The 17,587-nt window shown below is 50.4% G+C and overlaps 1 protein-coding gene across 8 annotated transcripts in view; it reads left to right on the top strand.

Annotated features, from left to right (window-relative positions):
- dzank1 (double zinc ribbon and ankyrin repeat domains 1) overlaps positions 1-17,587 on the top strand; it is a 133,544-nt gene that overhangs the window by 11,325 nt on the left and 104,632 nt on the right. For all 8 annotated transcript variants that reach the window (XM_070890116.1, XM_070890115.1, XM_070890118.1 and 5 more), the window contains 3 exons: positions 8,102-8,255; positions 10,955-11,084; positions 12,262-12,361. In XM_070890116.1, coding sequence (XP_070746217.1) covers positions 8,102-8,255; positions 10,955-11,084; positions 12,262-12,361 — 384 coding nt within the window. The remainder of the gene's footprint in view (positions 1-8,101; positions 8,256-10,954; positions 11,085-12,261; positions 12,362-17,587) is intronic.

Here is a 17,587-nt window from a genome sequence, read left to right as displayed (position 1 = left end):
CAGGACAGAGAGTGGAGAGCACCAGTTCCTACTGTCACAGGACGGAGAGTGGAGAGCACCAGTTCAAACTGTCACAGGACAGAGATGGAGAGCACCAGTTCCAACTGTCACAGGACAGAGAGTGGAGAGCACCAGTTCCAACTGTCACAGGACGGGAGAGTGGAGAGCACCAGTTCCCACTGTCACAGGACGGAGAGTGGAGAGCACCAGTTCCCACTGTCACAGGACAGAGAGTGGAGAGCACCAGTTCCCACTGTCACAGGACGGAGAGTGGAGAGCACCAGTTCCCACTGTCACAGGACAGAGAGTGGAGAGCACCAGTTCCCACTGTCACAGGACGGAGAGTGGAGAGCACCAGTTCCCACTGTCACAGGACGGGAGAGTGGAGAGCACCAGTTCCAACTGTCACAGGACGGGAGAGTGGAGAGCACCAGTTCCCACTGTCACAGGACGGGAGAGTGGAGAGCACCAGTTCCCACTGTCACAGGACAGAGAGTGGAGAGCACCAGTTCCCACTGTCACAGGACGGAGAGTGGAGAGCACCAGTTCCCACTGTCACAGGACGGGAGAGTGGAGAGCACCAGTTCCCACTGTCACAGGACGGGAGAGTGGAGAGCACCAGTTCCAACTGTCACAGGACGGGAGAGTGGAGAGCACCAGTTCAAACTGTCACAGGAGAGAGAGTGGAGAGCACCAGTTCAAACTGTCACAGGAGAGAGAGTGGAGAGCACCAGTTCAAACTGTCACAGGAGAGAGAGTGGATAGCACCAGTTCAAACTGTCACAGGACGGGAGAGTGGAGAGCACCAGTTCAAACTGTCACAGGACAGAGAGTGGAGAGCACCAGTTCAAACTGTCACAGGACAGAGAGTGGAGAGCACCAGTTCCAACTGTCATAGGACGGGAGAGTGGGGAGCACCAGTTCAAACTGTCACAGGACAGAGAGTGGAGAGCACCAGTTCAAACTGTCACAGGACAGAGAGTGGAGAGCACCAGTTCCAACTGTCACAGGACGGGAGAGTGGAGAGCACCAGTTCAAACTGTCACAGGACAGAGAGTGGAGAGCACCAGTTCCAACTGTCATAGGACGGGAGAGTGGGGAGCACCAGTTCAAACTGTCACAGGACAGAGAGTGGAGAGCACCAGTTCCAACTGTCACAGGACAGAGAGTGGAGAGCACCAGTTCCAACTGTCACAGGACAGAGAGTGGAGAGCACCAGTTCCTACTGTCACAGGACAGAGAATGGAGAGCACCAGTTCAAACTGTCACAGGACGGGAGAGTGGGGAGCACCAGTTCAAACTGTCACAGGACGGGAGAGTGGAGAGCACCAGTTCAAACTGTCACAGGACAGAGAGTGGGGAGCACCAGTTCAAACTCTCACATACAGAGAGTGGAGAGCACCAGTTCAAACTGTCACAGGACGGGAGAGTGGAGAGCACCAGTTCAAACTGTCACATACAGAGAGTGGAGAGCACCAGTTCCTACTGTCACAGGATGGGAGAGTGGAGAGCACCAGTTCAAACTGTCACAGGACAGAGAGTGGGGAGCACCAGTTCAAACTGTCACATACAGAGAGTGGAGAGCACCAGTTCAAACTGTCACATACAGAGAGTGGAGAGCACCAGTTCCTACTGTCACAGGACAGAGAGTGGAGAGCACCAGTTCCAACTGTCACAGGACGGGAGAGTGGAGAGCACCAGTTCCAACTGTCACAGGACAGAGAGTGGAGAGCACCAGTTCCAACTGTCACAGGACAGAGAGTGGAGAGCACCAGTTCAAACTGTCACAGGACGGGAGAGTGGAGAGCACCAGTTCAAACTGTCACAGGACGGGAGAGTGGAGAGCACCAGTTCCAACTGTCACAGGACGGGAGAGTGGAGAGCACCAGTTCAAACTGTCACAGGATGGGAGAGTGGAGAGCACCAGTTCCAACTGTCACAGGACAGAGAGTGGAGAGCACCAGTTCCCACTGTCACAGGACAGAGAGTGGAGAGCACCAGTTCCCACTGTCACAGGACAGAGAGTGGAGAGCACCAGTTCCAACTGTCACAGGACAGAGAGTGGAGAGCACCAGTTCCCACTGTCACAGGACGGGAGAGTGGAGAGCACCAGTTCCCACTGTCACAGGACAGAGAGTGGAGAGCACCAGTTCCCACTGTCACAGGACAGAGAGTGGAGAGCACCAGTTCCAACTGTCACAGGACAGAGAGTGGAGAGCACCAGTTCCAACTGTCACAGGACAGAGAGTGGAGAGCACCAGTTCAAACTGTCACAGGACAGAGAGTGGAGAGCACCAGTTCAAACTGTCACAGGACGGGAGAGTGGAGAGCACCAGTTCCAACTGTCACAGGACAGAGAGTGGAGAGCACCAGTTCAAACTGTCACAGGACGGAGAGTGGAGAGCACCAGTTCAAACTGTCACAGGACGGAGAGTGGAGAGCACCAGTTCAAACTGTCACAGGACAGAGAGTGGAGAGCACCAGTTCCAACTGTCACAGGACAGAGAGTGGAGAGCACCAGTTCAAACTGTCACAGGACGGAGAGTGGAGAGCACCAGTTCCAACTGTCACAGGACAGAGAGTGGAGAGCACCAGTTCAAACTGTCACAGGACGGAGAGTGGAGAGCACCAGTTCCAACTGTCACAGGACAGAGAGTGGAGAGCACCAGTTCCAACTGTCACAGGACGGGAGAGTGGAGAGCACCAGTTCCAACTGTCACAGGACAGAGAGTGGAGAGCACCAGTTCCAACTTAACAGGACTGGAGAGTGGAGAGCACCAGTTCCAACTGTCACAGGACGGGAGAGTGGAGAGCACCAGTTCAAACTGTCACAGGACGGGAGAGTGGAGAGCACCAGTTCCAACTGTCACAGGACAGAGAGTGGAGAGCACCAGTTCCAACTGTCACAGGACGGGAGAGTGGAGAGCACCAGTTCCCATTGTCACAGGACGGGAGAGTGGAGAGCACCAGTTCCAACTGTCACAGGACGGGAGAGTGGAGAGCACCAGTTCCAACTGTCACAGGACGGGAGAGTGGAGAGCACCAGTTCCCACTGTCACAGGACAGAGAGTGGAGAGCACCAGTTCCCACTGTCACAGGACAGAGAGTGGAGAGCACCAGTTCAAACTGTCACAGGACAGAGAGTGGAGAGCACCAGTTCCCACTGTCACAGGACGGGAGAGTGGAGAGCACCAGTTCCAACTGTCACAGGACAGAGAGTGGAGAACACCAGTTCCCACTGTCACAGGACAGAGAGTGGAGAGCACCAGTTCCAACTGTCACAGGACAGAGAGTGGAGAGCACCAGTTCCAACTGTCACAGGACGGGAGAGTGGAGAGCACCAGTTCCAACTGTCACAGGACAGAGAGTGGAGAGCACCAGTTCCCACTGTCACAGGACGGGAGAGTGGAGAGCACCAGTTCCCACTGTCACAGGACGGAGAGTGGAGAGCACCAGTTCCAACTGTCACAGGACAGAGAGTGGAGAGCACCAGTTCCAACTGTCACAGGACGGGAGAGTGGAGAGCACCAGTTCCCACTGTCACAGGACGGGAGAGTGGAGAGCACCAGTTCCCACTGTCACAGGACGGGAGAGTGGAGAGCACCAGTTCCAACTGTCACAGGACGGGAGAGTGGAGAGCACCAGTTCAAACTGTCACAGGACGGAGAGTGGAGAGCACCAGTTCCAACTGTCACAGGACAGAGAGTGGAGAGCACCAGTTCCAACTGTCACAGGACGGGAGAGTGGAGAGCACCAGTTCCAACTGTCACAGGACGGAGAGTGGAGAGCACCAGTTCCCACTGTCACAGGACGGGAGAGTGGAGAGCACCAGTTCCCACTGTCACAGGACAGAGAGTGGGGAGCACCAGTTCCCACTGTCACAGGACGGGAGAGTGGAGAGCACCAGTTCCCACTGTCACAGGACGGAGAGTGGAGAGCACCAGTTCCCACTGTCACAGGACAGAGAGTGGAGAGCACCAGTTCCCACTGTCACAGGACAGAGAGTGGAGAGCACCAGTTCAAACTGTCACAGGACAGAGAGCGGAGAGCACCAGTTCAAACTGTCACAGGACAGAGAGTGGAGAGCACCAGTTTAAACTGTCACAGGAGAGAGAGTGGAGAGCACCAATTCAAACTGTCACAGAAGAGAGAGTGGAGAGCACCAGTTCAAACTGTCACAGGACAGAGAGTGGAGAGCACCAGTTCAAACTGTCACAGGACAGAGAGTGGAGAGCACCAGTTCCCACTGTCACAGGACAGAGAGTGGAGAGCACCAGTTCCCACTGTCACAGGACAGAGAGTGGAGAGCACCAGTTCCCACTGTCACAGGACGGGAGAGTGGAGAGCACCAGTTTAAACTGTCACAGGAGAGAGAGTGGAGAGCACCAATTCAAACTGTCACAGAAGAGAGAGTGGAGAGCACCAGTTCAAACTGTCACAGGACGGGAGAGTGGAGAGCACCAGTTCAAACTGTCACAGGACAGAGAGTGGAGAGCACCAGTTCAAACTGTCACAGGACAGAGAGTGGAGAGCACCAGTTCAAACTGTCACAGGACGGGAGAGTGGAGAGCACCAGTTCCCACTGTCACAGGACGGGAGAGTGGAGAGCACCAGTTCCCACTGTCACAGGACGGGAGAGTGGAGAGCACCAGTTCCCACTGTCACAGGACAGAGAGTGGAGAGCACCAGTTCCCACTGTCACAGGACGGAGAGTGGAGAGCACCAGTTCCCACTGTCACAGGACAGAGATTGGAGAGCACCAGTTCCCACTGTCACAGGACGGAGAGTGGAGAGCACCAGTTCCCACTGTCACAGGACAGAGAGTGGAGAGCACCAGTTCCCACTGTCACAGGACGGAGAGTGGAGAGCACCAGTTCCCACTGTCACAGGACGGGAGAGTGGAGAGCACCACTTCAAACTGTCACAGGACAAAGAGTGGAGAGCACCAGTTCCCACTGTCACAGGACGGAGAGTGGAGAGCACCAGTTCCCACTGTCACAGGACGGGAGAGTGGAGAGCACCAGTTCAAACTGTCACAGGACAGAGAGTGGAGAGCACCAGTTCCCACTGTCACAGGACAGAGAGTGGAGAGCACCAGTTCCCACTGTCACAGGACGGGAGAGTGGAGAGCACCAGTTCCCACTGTCACAGGACAGAGAGTGGAGAGCACCAGTTCAAACTGTCACAGGACAGGAGAGTGGAGAGCACCAGTTCAAACTGTCACAGGACGGGAGAGTGGAGAGCACCAGTTCCCACTGTCACAGGACGGAGAGTGGAGAGCACCAGTTCAAACTGTCACAGGACGGGAGAGTGGAGAGCACCAGTTCCCACTGTCACAGGACGGAGAGTGGAGAGCACCAGTTCAAACTGTCGCAGGACAGAGAGTGGAGAGCACCAGTTCCCACTGTCACAGGACGGAGAGTGGGGAGCACCAGTTCCCACTGTCACAGGACGGAGAGTGGAGAGCACCAGTTCAAACTGTCGCAGGACAGAGAGTGGAGAGCACCAGTTCACACTGTCACAGGAGCATCCAGTCGTGCCCCAGTAACTGCCCCCAAAGGAAGTGGAGTGTGGGAAATTACACTCCGCTTCCATTGAGGGGTGGTAAGGCCAATTCTTCGGCGGGAGCAGGACTTCCACGTTGGGGACTAAAATTCCCGGCCCCAGAAGGTTACCGCCCTCAAGATGGGAGCCTGTGCGGGGACGCAGAGGGAAGTTGAGGGGAGACGGGGGCGGGGGATGGAGGGGAGAGTGGTGGAGGTGGGGGGCGGAGAAACCCAGGGCGGGGGACAGGAGGGGCCCACATTGCAGCGAAGGTCTGGGGGAGCGAAGTGTGTTGGAGGGGCGGGCCTGGGAACTCTGTGCCTCGGTGCGGGGAGTGTTCGGAGTGGGGTGGACGGGTTGACTGCGCAGATGGCGGTTGGTGGATGTGGTGTGGTTGGCGTCGCGCGGGCGTGGCTCCGGGGTGGCCGTGGCTGGGGGTTCGACATCCGGGGGGTGTTCGTCATTTGGGAAGGATTCTGACGGGACTGGGCGGGTTGGGTGCGGGGGGGGTGTTCCCGGTGTTGGCTGGGTCCGGAGCTAGGGGGGTGGGGGGGTGGGCACGCTCTTGGGATGGGGGGTGGGCTGTTTGGAGCTGGGATGGGGAGAGACTTCTTCACTCAGGGAGTTGTTGGCCTGTGGGGTTCCCTGCCGCGGAGAGTTGTTAATGGCAGTTCATTGGATGTGTTCGGGAGGGAGATGGATGTGGTCCTTGCGGCTGGGGGGTCGGGAGGTGTGGAGGGGCCGTGGGGGGGGGGGGGGGCCGGTTGCTGGGGTGGGTGATCAGACATGATCTTGTTGAATGGTGATGCAGGCTCGAAGGGCCGAATGGCGTACTCCTGCACCTATTTTCTATGTTTCTATGTTTCTATGAATGTTTTCCGATTTTTTTTTTGAAAAATGTTTTTTGTGTTTTACCTCTCCTAGGCCAACCTCGCAGCCTCGGACTAAATTTTGACTCAATACTGTTCAATTTGACCCGGATCGCGTTTTCCGTCAAGAATCCATGTAGAACACCGATTTTTCCCGCCGGACAGAATTTTTTCCATTATTTAAATCAATTTTCCGCCAGCCTTAATTGAATAATCGTAGCGGTTTTTTTGGGCGGTAATCCGGTGGTGGCGGTTTTTGATCTAATTCCAGCCTCCTATCTCTGTAATCCTTTTCAGCCTCACAACCCCACAGGATGTCTGCGCTCCTCAAATTCTGGCCTCTTGGAACATCCCTGATTATAACTATCGGTGGCTGTGCCTTCAGCTGCCTGGGCCCCAAGCTCTGGAACTCCTTCCCTCAACCTCTCCACCTCTCTACCTCTCTTTCCTCCTTTAAGACGCTCCTTAAAACCTACTGCTTTAAACAAGCTTTTGGTCATCTGCCTTAATTTCTTCTTTTGTGGCTTGGGGTCGTGCTTATCTATTTTGTCTTGTAATTCTGTTGTGAAGCACTTTGGGACGTTTTACTACATTAAAGGCGCTATATAAATAAAAGTTCTTATTATTATAAACAGAGCAGGTCGAATTACTCTGAATAGATCAGAGTGAGCAGCTTCCATTCTGTGAAATATGTACCTGCAAGGAAAGGTAAAACCTTCTCAGCTTTATACCATATTATCCATACTCACTGTGCTGATGCAGTTATTGTTGTACAGCTCGAGCAATCCACCATTGTGAAAGAGGAGTTGTTTCCATGGTGATCGGCCTTCCCTTTGTTTGTACTCAGAGGGATACCTTGCCCTTCCAGCTAATGATAGGGGTTGAAATTCGGTTACTCCCCGTTTGGGGGTGGTAACCGAGGTGGAGTGGGACTCCCTGCACCCGGCTGCCTCTCGGGGCACTGGCCAATTTCCGGCGAGGGGCGGAAAGGGGCAAAAAAGGGTCGCCGCGCACAACGACGATGTCATCGGTGGAGGCGCAACTTGGGGTGCTAACAGCGGGGGTGTGGTGCTACCCTTTTCATGCCTCCGCTAGCTCCCCTGCAATTTTGCCCAGCACCCCCTGCAGGCACCAATGGGAGAAGAAGAACGGGAATTTCGGCCCCAGAGAATCTTACCACACAGACCGAGGCCATTTGGCCCACCGCGCCTGTGCCAGTTCTTTGAAAGAACTATCCAGTTAGTCCCCCTCCCCTGCTCTTTCACCATAAGCCTGCAGTTTTCTCCCCTAAAAGTATTTACCCATTTTTTTTTAAGTTTCTATTGAATCTGCTTCATCACCCTTTCAGGCAGTGCATTCCACATTGTAATAACTCTCTTTAAACACAAATTCTCCTTATTTCCCGTCTGGTTCCTTTGTCAATTATCTTAAATATGGGTCCTCTGGTTACCGACACGTCTGCCAGTGGAAACCGTTTCTCCTCATTTACTCTATCAGAACCCTTCATGATCTTGAGCATCTATATTAAATCTCCCCTTAACCTTCTCTGCGCTAAGAACTATCCCAGCTTCTCTAGTCTCGCCACACAAATGGAAATTGATTGAAGGCAAGAAATCTGGTGGGGATTTTATTTTTAAGTAAAGCAAAATCTTTACTGACATTTTCATTTTGTCCTTTATATTTGACAGATACCCGTGATGTGGATGTATACTACACAGTAAATGGCAGCAAACCACAACTCTTGAAGAAACCAAGCTATGGGGAGAGCTCCACCATAAAGTACAGGAAACCATTCACATTGCTTGCAGGCAAAGGCACCGTTAAAGCCTTGGCTGTCTCGAGGTAAACCTCCCTGGTGTTTGTCGCAAACAAAAATATTTCCATTGGAGAGTAGTTTTTATTGGTCCAAGAAACAAATCAACAACAACAACTTGTATTTATATAGCACCTTTAACGTAGTGAAACTTCCCAAGGCGCTCCGCAGGAGTATTATGAGATAATAATTTAACATCGAGCCTCATAAGTAGAAATTAGCACAGGTGACCAAAAGCCTGGTCAAAGAGGTAGGTTTTAAGGAGTGCCTTGAAGGAGGAAAGAGGGGTAGAGAGGTTTAGGCAGGGAATTCCAGAGCTTGGGGCCCAGGCAACAGAAGGCACGGCCACCGATGGTTGAGTGATTATAATCAGGGATGCTCAGGAGGCAGAATTAGAGGAGCACAAATATCTCGGGGTGGGTGGGGGGAGGGGTTTATGAGGCTGGTGGAGATTACAGAGACAGGGAGGGGCGAGGCCATGGAGGGATTTGAAAATAAAGATGAGAATTTGGAAATTGAGGCATTGTAGGTCAGCGAGCACAGGGATGATGGGTGAGCGGGACTTGGTGTGAGTTAGAACACGGCAGCCGAGTTTTAGATAACCTCTAGTTTACGTAGGGTAGAATGTGGGAGACCAGCCAGGAGTGCGTTGGCATAGTCAAGTCTGGAGGTAACAAAGGCATGGATGAAGGCTTCAGCAGCGGATGAGCTGAGGCAAGGGCGGAGACGGGCGATGTTACGGAGGTGGAAATAGGCGGTCTTAGTTATGCTGCAGATATGTGGTTGAAAGCTCATTTCAGGGTCAAATATGACACCTAGGTTGCGAACAGTGTGGTTCAGCCTCAGACAGGAGTTGGGGAGAGGGATGGAGTCAGTGGCTAGGGAACCGAGTTTGGGGCAGGGACTGAAAACAATGGCGTCGATCTTCCCAATATTTAATCGGAGAAAATTTCTGCTCATCCAGAACTGGTTATCGGAAAAGCAGTCTGACAATTTAGAGACCGTGGAGGGGTCGAGAGAAGTAGTGGTGAGGTAGAGCTGGGTGTCGTCAGCGTACATGTGGAAACTGACGCTGTGTTTTCGGATGTCGCCAAGGGGCAACATGTAGATGAGAAATAGGAGGGGGCCAAGGATAGATCCTTAGGGGATACCAGAGGTAACGATGTGGGGATGGGAAGAGAAGCCTTTGCTGGTGATTCTCTGGCTACAATTAGATAGATAAGAATGGAACCAGGCGAGTGCAGTCCCACCCAGCTGGACGATGGTGGAGAGGCATTGGAGGAGGATAGAGTGGTCAACCGTGTCAGAGGCTGCAGACAGGTCCAGAAGGCCGAAGAGAGATAGTTTGCCTTCGTCACAGCCACAAAGGATCTCATTTGTGACTTTGAAGAGAGCCATTTTGATACTGTGGCAGGCGTGTAAACCGGATTGGAGGGATTCAAACATGGAATTGCGGGAATGATGGGCACGGGTTTCGGAGGTGACAACACGTTCAAGGACTTTGAAGAGGAAAGGGAGGTTGGAGATGGGACGGTAGTTTGCAAGGACGGAGGGATCGAGGGTTGGTTTTTTTGAGGAGAGGGGTGATGACGGCAGATTTGAGGGAGAGGGGGACAGTACCTGAGGAGAGAGAACCGTTAACAATGTCAGCTAACGTGGGAACCAGAAAAAGAAGTTGGGTGATCAGCAGTTTGGTGGGAATAGGGTCAAGGGAGCAGGAAGTGGGTCTCATGGACAGGATGAGCTCGGATAGGTAACGAGGGGGGATCGGAGAGAAACTGGAGAAAGGAACTGGAGGCCAGGGCTAGGGCAGGGGCCTTCATAGAATCATAGAATGATACAGCACAGAAGGAGGCCATTCGGCCCATCGAGCCTGTGCTGGCTCTTTGAAAAAGCTATTCTGTTAATCCCACTGCCCTGCTCTTTCCCCAAAGCTCTCTAAATGTTTTCTTTTTAAGTATTTATCCAATTCCCTTTTAAAATTTACAATTGGATCAGCTTCCACCACCCTTTCAGGCCGTGCATTCCAGATCAGAACAAATCACTGTGTATAAAAAAATTCTTGTCTCCCTCTGGTTCCTTTGCCAATGATCTTAAATCTGTGTCCTCTGGTTATCAGCCCTCCTGTCAGTGGAAACTGTTTCTCCCTATCTACTGTATCAAAACCCCTCAGAATTGTGAACACCTCTGTTAAATATCCGCTTAACCTTCTCTGCTCTAAGGAGAACAACCCCAGCTACTCTAGTCTCTCCATGTAACTGAAGGCCCTCCTCCCTGGTACCATTCTTGTAAATCTCCTCTGCACTCTCTCCAAGGCCTTGACATCCTTCCTAAAGTAGTACCCAGAATTGGACACAATACTGCAGCTGAGGCCGAACCAGATTTATCGAGGTTTAGCATAACTTCCTTGCTTTTGTACTCTATGCTTCTATTTAGATGCTTTTTTAACAGCCTTACCAACTTGTCCTGCCACAGTCAAAGATTTGTGTTTGTAAACTCCTGCGTGGTGTACTCCTTTTAAAATTGTTCCATTTAGTTTATATTGCCTCTCCTCATTCTTCTTACCAAAATGTATCACTTCACACTTCTATGTGTTAAATTTCACCGGCCACGTGTCCGCCCATTTCACCGGTCTCTCTTTGCCTTCCTGAAGCCTGCTACTATCCGCCTCACTCGTTACTACTTTTCTGAGTTTCGTGTCATCTCTAAACTTTCTGTTGACTATTAGAGATGGTCGAGAGAGTGGTGTGGTGACCAAGGTGTTTCTTGTGGAGCACGTGCAGCCTGATGCAGTGGAGGTATTGGAGGATGATGAGGAGAACTTCCTGCGAGATTATGCGAAGGAGCTTTGCAGACAGGTGAGCGTGTGCAGTCATGTATGGTAGGTAGGTTTTGTGCCCCAAGTGCTGGGATGAGAGTCGGATTTTCCTGCACAGGTTCAGAGAAATTAATGGATTCAGGCAGGGTTCCCGCTCCTGATTGGTTATCCTCAAGGACATAAGGTGAGGACTGGATAGAAACCCACGGTGATGGTTCCCTTGGCTGAATCACCTGCGAATGCTCCGGGGCCGAAATTGGGGAGGGCACTTTAAATTAACTGGAAATGTACCGCCTGGCGGGAGTCAGAGGAAAGAGCTGGAAAATTGGGCTCTTTAACTCTGACACTGCCTCCCAGCGCCATGGGACGTTGTTTGAGGCGGTGTAGGGGCGGGTTTGCGAGGGAGCAGGGCCGTGCCCATCACACAGCGGTGATGATGTCAGCGCGACACGGACGTGCCGATTCCGAGCCCACTGTCCCACCAGGGAGGGGTTCAGCTGAGTCAGTGGCCTAGCACCCTAGAGGGGTGCAGGGCTGCCTATCAGCGGCCCGGCCGAACCCGCGGCCGATGATTAAAATAAAATGGCGCCCGCGGCAGTGCGCCCTCCCCTTTAAGGGCGGCTGCAACGCCCAGCCGCCGGCAGCTTCCCGCCTCCGCTACGCTGTCAGAGGCACTGACCGGCAGCGGCCGTGCTCCCCCGGGGCAATTTCCCTCGTGGGTCGATAAGGGATTGCCGCCGGGCAGCAAGGGGTTGGCACGCCAGGCTGCGTGGAAACATGGGGCGGGCCAGAAACCCGGCTCACAGGCAATTGCGGATGGGTCAGCCCCGTCACCTGGCCCCAGGCAGAAAGGCCTTACCGCCTCATTACAAGCAGTAACGGGCCTTAAAGAAGGGGGCAATTTCCGCCCGCCCCCCTGTCTCTGCTGAGACATGAAGCCCGTGGATCTGAGCACAGTACTGCGGCTGGTTGCGGACACATGCCCAGCATGAATCAACACTTTCAGGAAAGGCGGGGTAAAAGGAGAACATTTTGGGGGCACAAATCTGTAGACGCGGTTTTTCTTTGTTGCGGCCTATTAATTTCATATAACTGTTGATTTATTCTGGTAAAGGTTTGAAAACCGCCCCTCCCCCCCACCCATCTGCACAGATAAGCTGCACCTTTACCGTGTACCGTGACAGTATATTTTTTAACAGACAGTTTTACCATCTTAGGAAACTCTCGAGGGGCTGGCAACTCCCACAGCCACAATCAGTACAACTCTAAACAAGGAAAGCAAACCCACCTGGGAGGAGGTAACACAACACATTCAAGGTAGGCAACCTGGAGAATCTGATGGTTTAATCTTGCAGCAGCTCTTTCACCTGCTAGTTGATATAACATTTCAGTGAATTACTGAGGGAGTGCTGCACTGTCAGAGCTGCCGTCTTTTGAATGAGTGGTTAAACTGAGGCCCTGTCTGTCCTCTCAAGATTCCACTGCAGTATTTTAATGAAGAGCAGCGGGAGCTCTCCCTGGTGTCCTGGCCAATATTTATCCCTCAACCAACATCATTAAAACAGATTATCTGCTCATTATCACATTGCTGATTGTGGGAGTTTGCTGTGGTCGCAAATAGGCTGTCGCATTTCCTACATTACAATAGTGACTACACTCCAAACATACTTAATAAGCATGTGAGACATCCCGAATTGATGTAAGTTATGGTGGAACATAAGAACATAAGAAATAGGAGCAGGAGTGGGCCATTTGGCCCCTCGAGCCTGCTCCGCCATTTAATAAGATCATGGCTGATCTGATCATGGACTCAGCTCCACTTCCCTGCCCGCACCCCATAACCCTTTACTCCTTTATCGCTCAAAAATCTGTCGATCTCCACCTTAAATATATTCAATGACCCAGCCTTCACAGCTCTCTGAGGCAGCGAATTCCATAGATTTACAACCCTCTGAGAGAAGAAATTTCTCCTCATCTCAGTTTTAAATGGGCAGCCCCTTATTCTGAGACTACATCCTCTAGTTTTAGTCTCCCCCTATGAATGGAAACATCCTCTCTGCATCCACCTTGTCGAGCCCCCTCATAATCTTATAAGTTTCAATAAGATCACCTCTCATTCTTCTGAATTCCAATGTGTCTAGGCCCAACCTACTCAACCTATCCTCATAAGTCAACCCCTCAGCGGGAGGCATTCAAAGAAGAGATATTTTGGCTACTGACTAGATACATTCCCTCGAGGGGGAAAGGAAGGGATCCAAAGGCATAGCTCCCTGGATGAGTAAAGATAAAGCAATCAAAATGAAACAGAAAAAGGAGGCTTATGATAAATGTCTGGTTCATAATACAGTAGAGAACCAAGCTGAATACAGAATGTACAGAGGAGAACTGGAAGAGGAAAAGAGAGTGTATGAGAACTAAGTCGCGGATAACATAAAAGGGAACCCAAAACCCTTCTATAAACATATAAAGGCAAACGATCCCTCCTCGTCCTTCTGGACCAGTCTGCAGCTTTTGACACGGTTGACCACTCCTCCAACCCCTCTCCACCATCGTCCAGCTGGGTGGGACTGCACTCGCTTGGTTCCATTCTTATCTATCTAATCATAGCCAGAAAATCTCCTGCAATGGCTTCTCTTCCCACTCCCGCGACGTTACCTCTGGTGTCCCCCAAGGATCTATCCTTGGCCCCCTCCTATTTCTCATCTACATGTTGCTCCTTGGCAACATCATCCGGAAACACAGCGTCAGTTTCCACATGTACGCTGACGACACCAAGCTCTACCTCACCACCACTTCTCTCGACCCCTCCACGGTCTCTAAATTGTCAGATTGCTTGTCCGGCATCCAGTACTGGATGAGCAGAAATTTTCTCCAATTAAATATTGGGAAGACAAAAGCCATTATCTTTGGGTCCCCGCCACAAACTGCGTTCCCTAACCACTGACTCCATCCCTCTCCCTAGCATCTGTCTGAAGGTGAATAAGACTGTTCACAACCTGGGTATCATATTTATCCTGAAATGAGTTTCCAGCCACATATCTGCGGCATAATTAAAACCGCCTTTTTCCACCTCCGTAACATTGTTGGTCTGTGCCCTTGCCTCAGCTCTTCTGCTGCTGAAATGCTCATCCATGCCTTTGTTACCTCTAGATTTGACTATTCCAACTCACTTCTGGCTGGTCTCCCACATTATACACTACATAAACTTGAGATCATCCAAAACACAGCAGCCCGTGTCGTAACTCGCACCAAGTCCCGCTCACCCATCACCCCTGTGCTCGCTGACCTACATTGGCTCCCAGTTAAACAACACCTCGATTTCAAAATTCTCATCCTTGGTTACAAATCACTCCATGGCCTTGCCCCTCTCTATCTCTGTATTCTTTTTCAGCCTCATAACCTCACTAGATGTCTGCGCTCCTCTAATTTTGCCCTCTTGAACATCCCTTATTATAACTGCTCAACCATCGGTGGCCGTGCCTTCAGCTGTTTAGGCCTTAAGCTCTAAAACTCCCTCCCTAAACCTCTCTACCTCTCTTTCTTCCTTTGAGATGCTCCTTAAAACCTACCCCTTTAACCAAGCTTTTGGTCATCTGTCTTAATTTCTTCTTTTGTGGCTCGGTGTCAAATTTATCTGTTTTGTCTTGTAACGCTGCTGTGAAGCACCTTGGGACGTTTTACTACATTAAAGGTGCTATATAAATAAAAGCTATTATTATATAAATAGGAAAAAGGTAGTCAAATGAAGCATGGGCTGATTAGGGACCAAAATGGGGATCATCTTGTGGAGGCAGAGGGCATGGCTGAGGTATTAAATGAGCACTGAGCATTTATCTCCATTGAAGACGAGGATGCTGCCAATGTCACAGTAAAGGAGGAGGTAGTAGAGAAATTGGATAGGATAGAAATAGATAAAGAGGAGGTACTAAAAAGGTTGGCAGCGCTCAAAGTAGAAAAGTCACCCAGTCCGGATGGGATACATCCTAGGTTGCTGAAGGAAGTAAGGGTGGAGATAATGGAAGCTCTGGTACGGTATCATCCTTAGATATGTGACTGGAGGATCGCAAATGTTACACTTCTGTTTAAAAAAGGGGAGGGGGATAAGCCCAGTAATTACAAGCCTAATGTCAGTGGTGGGGGGAAACTTTGAGACAATAATCCGAGATAAAATTAATTGTCACTTTGAAAAATGTGTTAAATAAATGACTGCCAGCCTGGATTTATTAAAAGCAAATCATGTTTGACGAACTTCATTGAATTCTTTGATGAAGTAACAGAGATGGTTGATGAAGGTAGTGCAGTTGATGCTGTGTATATGGACTTTCAAAAGGCATTTGATAAAGTACCACAAAATAGACTTGTTCGCAAAATTAAAGCCCATGGGAGTAAAGGAACAATGGCAGCGTGGATACAAAGATAGAAAGCAAAGAGTAATGGTGAACGGTTGTTTCTCAGACTGGAGGGAAGTATGCTGTGGTGTCCCCCAGGGGTCAATATTAGGTGCACTGCTCTTTTTGATATATATTAATGACTTGGACCTGGCTATACAGGGCATAATTTCAAAGTTTTGCAAATGACACAAAACTCAGAAATGTAGTAAGCAATGAGGAGCTTAGTAACTGCAGGAGGACAGACAGATGGGCGGACACATGGCAGATGAAATTTAACACATAAGTGCGAAGTGTTGCATTTTGGTAGGGAGACTGAGGAGAGGCAATCTAAACTAAATGGTGCAATTTTAAAGCGGGTGCAGGAACAGAGAGACCTGGGAGGGTGTATGTACACAAGTCTTTGAAGCTGGCAGGACAGGTTGAGAAGGCTCTTTAAAAAGCATTCGGGACCCTTGGCTTTATAAACAGGGGAATAGAGTACAGAAGCTTTATCAACCTTTATCAATCACTGGTTAGGCCCTAGCTGGAGTGTTATGTTCAATTCTAGGCACTGGACTTTAGGAAGCATGTCAAGCCGTTGGAGAAGGTGCGGAGGAGATTTTCTAGAATGGTACCAGGGATGCGGGACTTCAATTACGTGGAGAGACTGGAGAAGTTGGGGTTGTTCTCCTTAGAGCAGAGAAGATTAGCAGAGATTTAATGGAGGTGTTCAAAACCATGAGGGGTTTTGATAGAGTAAATAAGGAGAAACTGTTTCTAGTGGCAGAGATGTCAGCAACCAGAGGACACAAATTTAAGGTGATTGGCAGAGGTGAGATGAGGTGATTTTGTGTTGTGCAACGAGTTGTTGTGATCTGGATTGCATGGCCTGAAAGGGCGGTGGAAGCAGATTCAGTAGTAACTTTCAAAAGAGAATTGGATAAATACTTGAAGTGGAGAAAATTGTCGGGTTATGAGGAAAGAGCAGGGGGAGTGGGACTAATTGGAGAGCTCTTTCAAAGAGCCGGGCCAGGCACGGTGGGCGAATACCTCCTTCTGTGGTGTAAAATTCTATGGGCCTGAAATTGGTGGCCTTACCGTCCGCTGCCACCGAGTTTTCTCGCCGATCTCCCTGGTTTCTGGGCGGTCTCCCCTCCGAACGAGTTTGGTGAAAGCCTCTCACCAGCAGGGAGAGAAGACCGCTGGGTACCGTAGAAAGTTGTTGAGGCCAGTTCGTTAGATATATTCAAAAGGGAGTTAAATGTGACCCTTACGGCTAAAGGGATCAAGGGGTATGGAGAGAAAGCAGGAATGGGGTACTGAAGTGCATGATCAGCCATGATCATATTGAATGATGGTGCAGGCTCGAAGGGTCGAATGGCCTACTCCTGCACCTATTTTCTATGTTTCTATGTAGGAGTGGCACTTATCGGCATCACCAACATCATTAAAACAGATTATCTGGTCATTATGACTTGGCCCTTTATGGGACCTTGCTGTGTGCAAATTGGCTGCCGTGCTTCCCATGTTACTTTAATAACTACACTTCAAAATGACTTGATTGACTGTAGTGAGCTCTGTGATGCAGTGAGGTCATGAAAGGCGCTATAGAAATCCAAATCTTTTATCTATTTGATGGATTGATATGATACATTACATTCCTTCATTACATTAGAGGCCTGAAATTAGGATACACTTCCTGCAATATTTGTATTATAAAGAAAACAACGAAAGACTTGCATTTATAGAGCACCTTTCATGACCTCAGGACTTCCTAAAGCGCTTTATAGCCAATTAAGTACTTTTGAAGTGTGGTCACTGTTGTAATGTAGGAAACGTAGCAGCCAATTTGCACACAGCAAGATCTCATAAACTGCAATGTAATTGATGGATAAATATTGGCCAGGACACTGGCAAATTCCCCTGCTCTTCTTCAAAATAGTGCCACAGGATCTTTTACATCCAGCTGAGAGGGGGCCTCGGTTTAATGTCTCATCGGAAAGACAGCGCAGCACTCCCTCAGTTCTGCACTGGAGTGTCAGCCTGGATTCTTTGCTGATGTCCCTGAAGTGAGATGTGAACCACTGTCTTCTGACTCAGAGCTAATGAAAAATGCCCTTCCATTAGCCTCGCCACTACTGGGCTAGGTAGGGAGAAGAACATGAGCCAGAGA

Source organism: Pristiophorus japonicus, chromosome 9, assembly GCF_044704955.1.
Source record: "Pristiophorus japonicus isolate sPriJap1 chromosome 9, sPriJap1.hap1, whole genome shotgun sequence".
Classification (NCBI taxonomy): domain Eukaryota; kingdom Metazoa; phylum Chordata; class Chondrichthyes; family Pristiophoridae; genus Pristiophorus; species Pristiophorus japonicus.
This window is presented reverse-complemented; position numbering and strand designations above follow the sequence as displayed.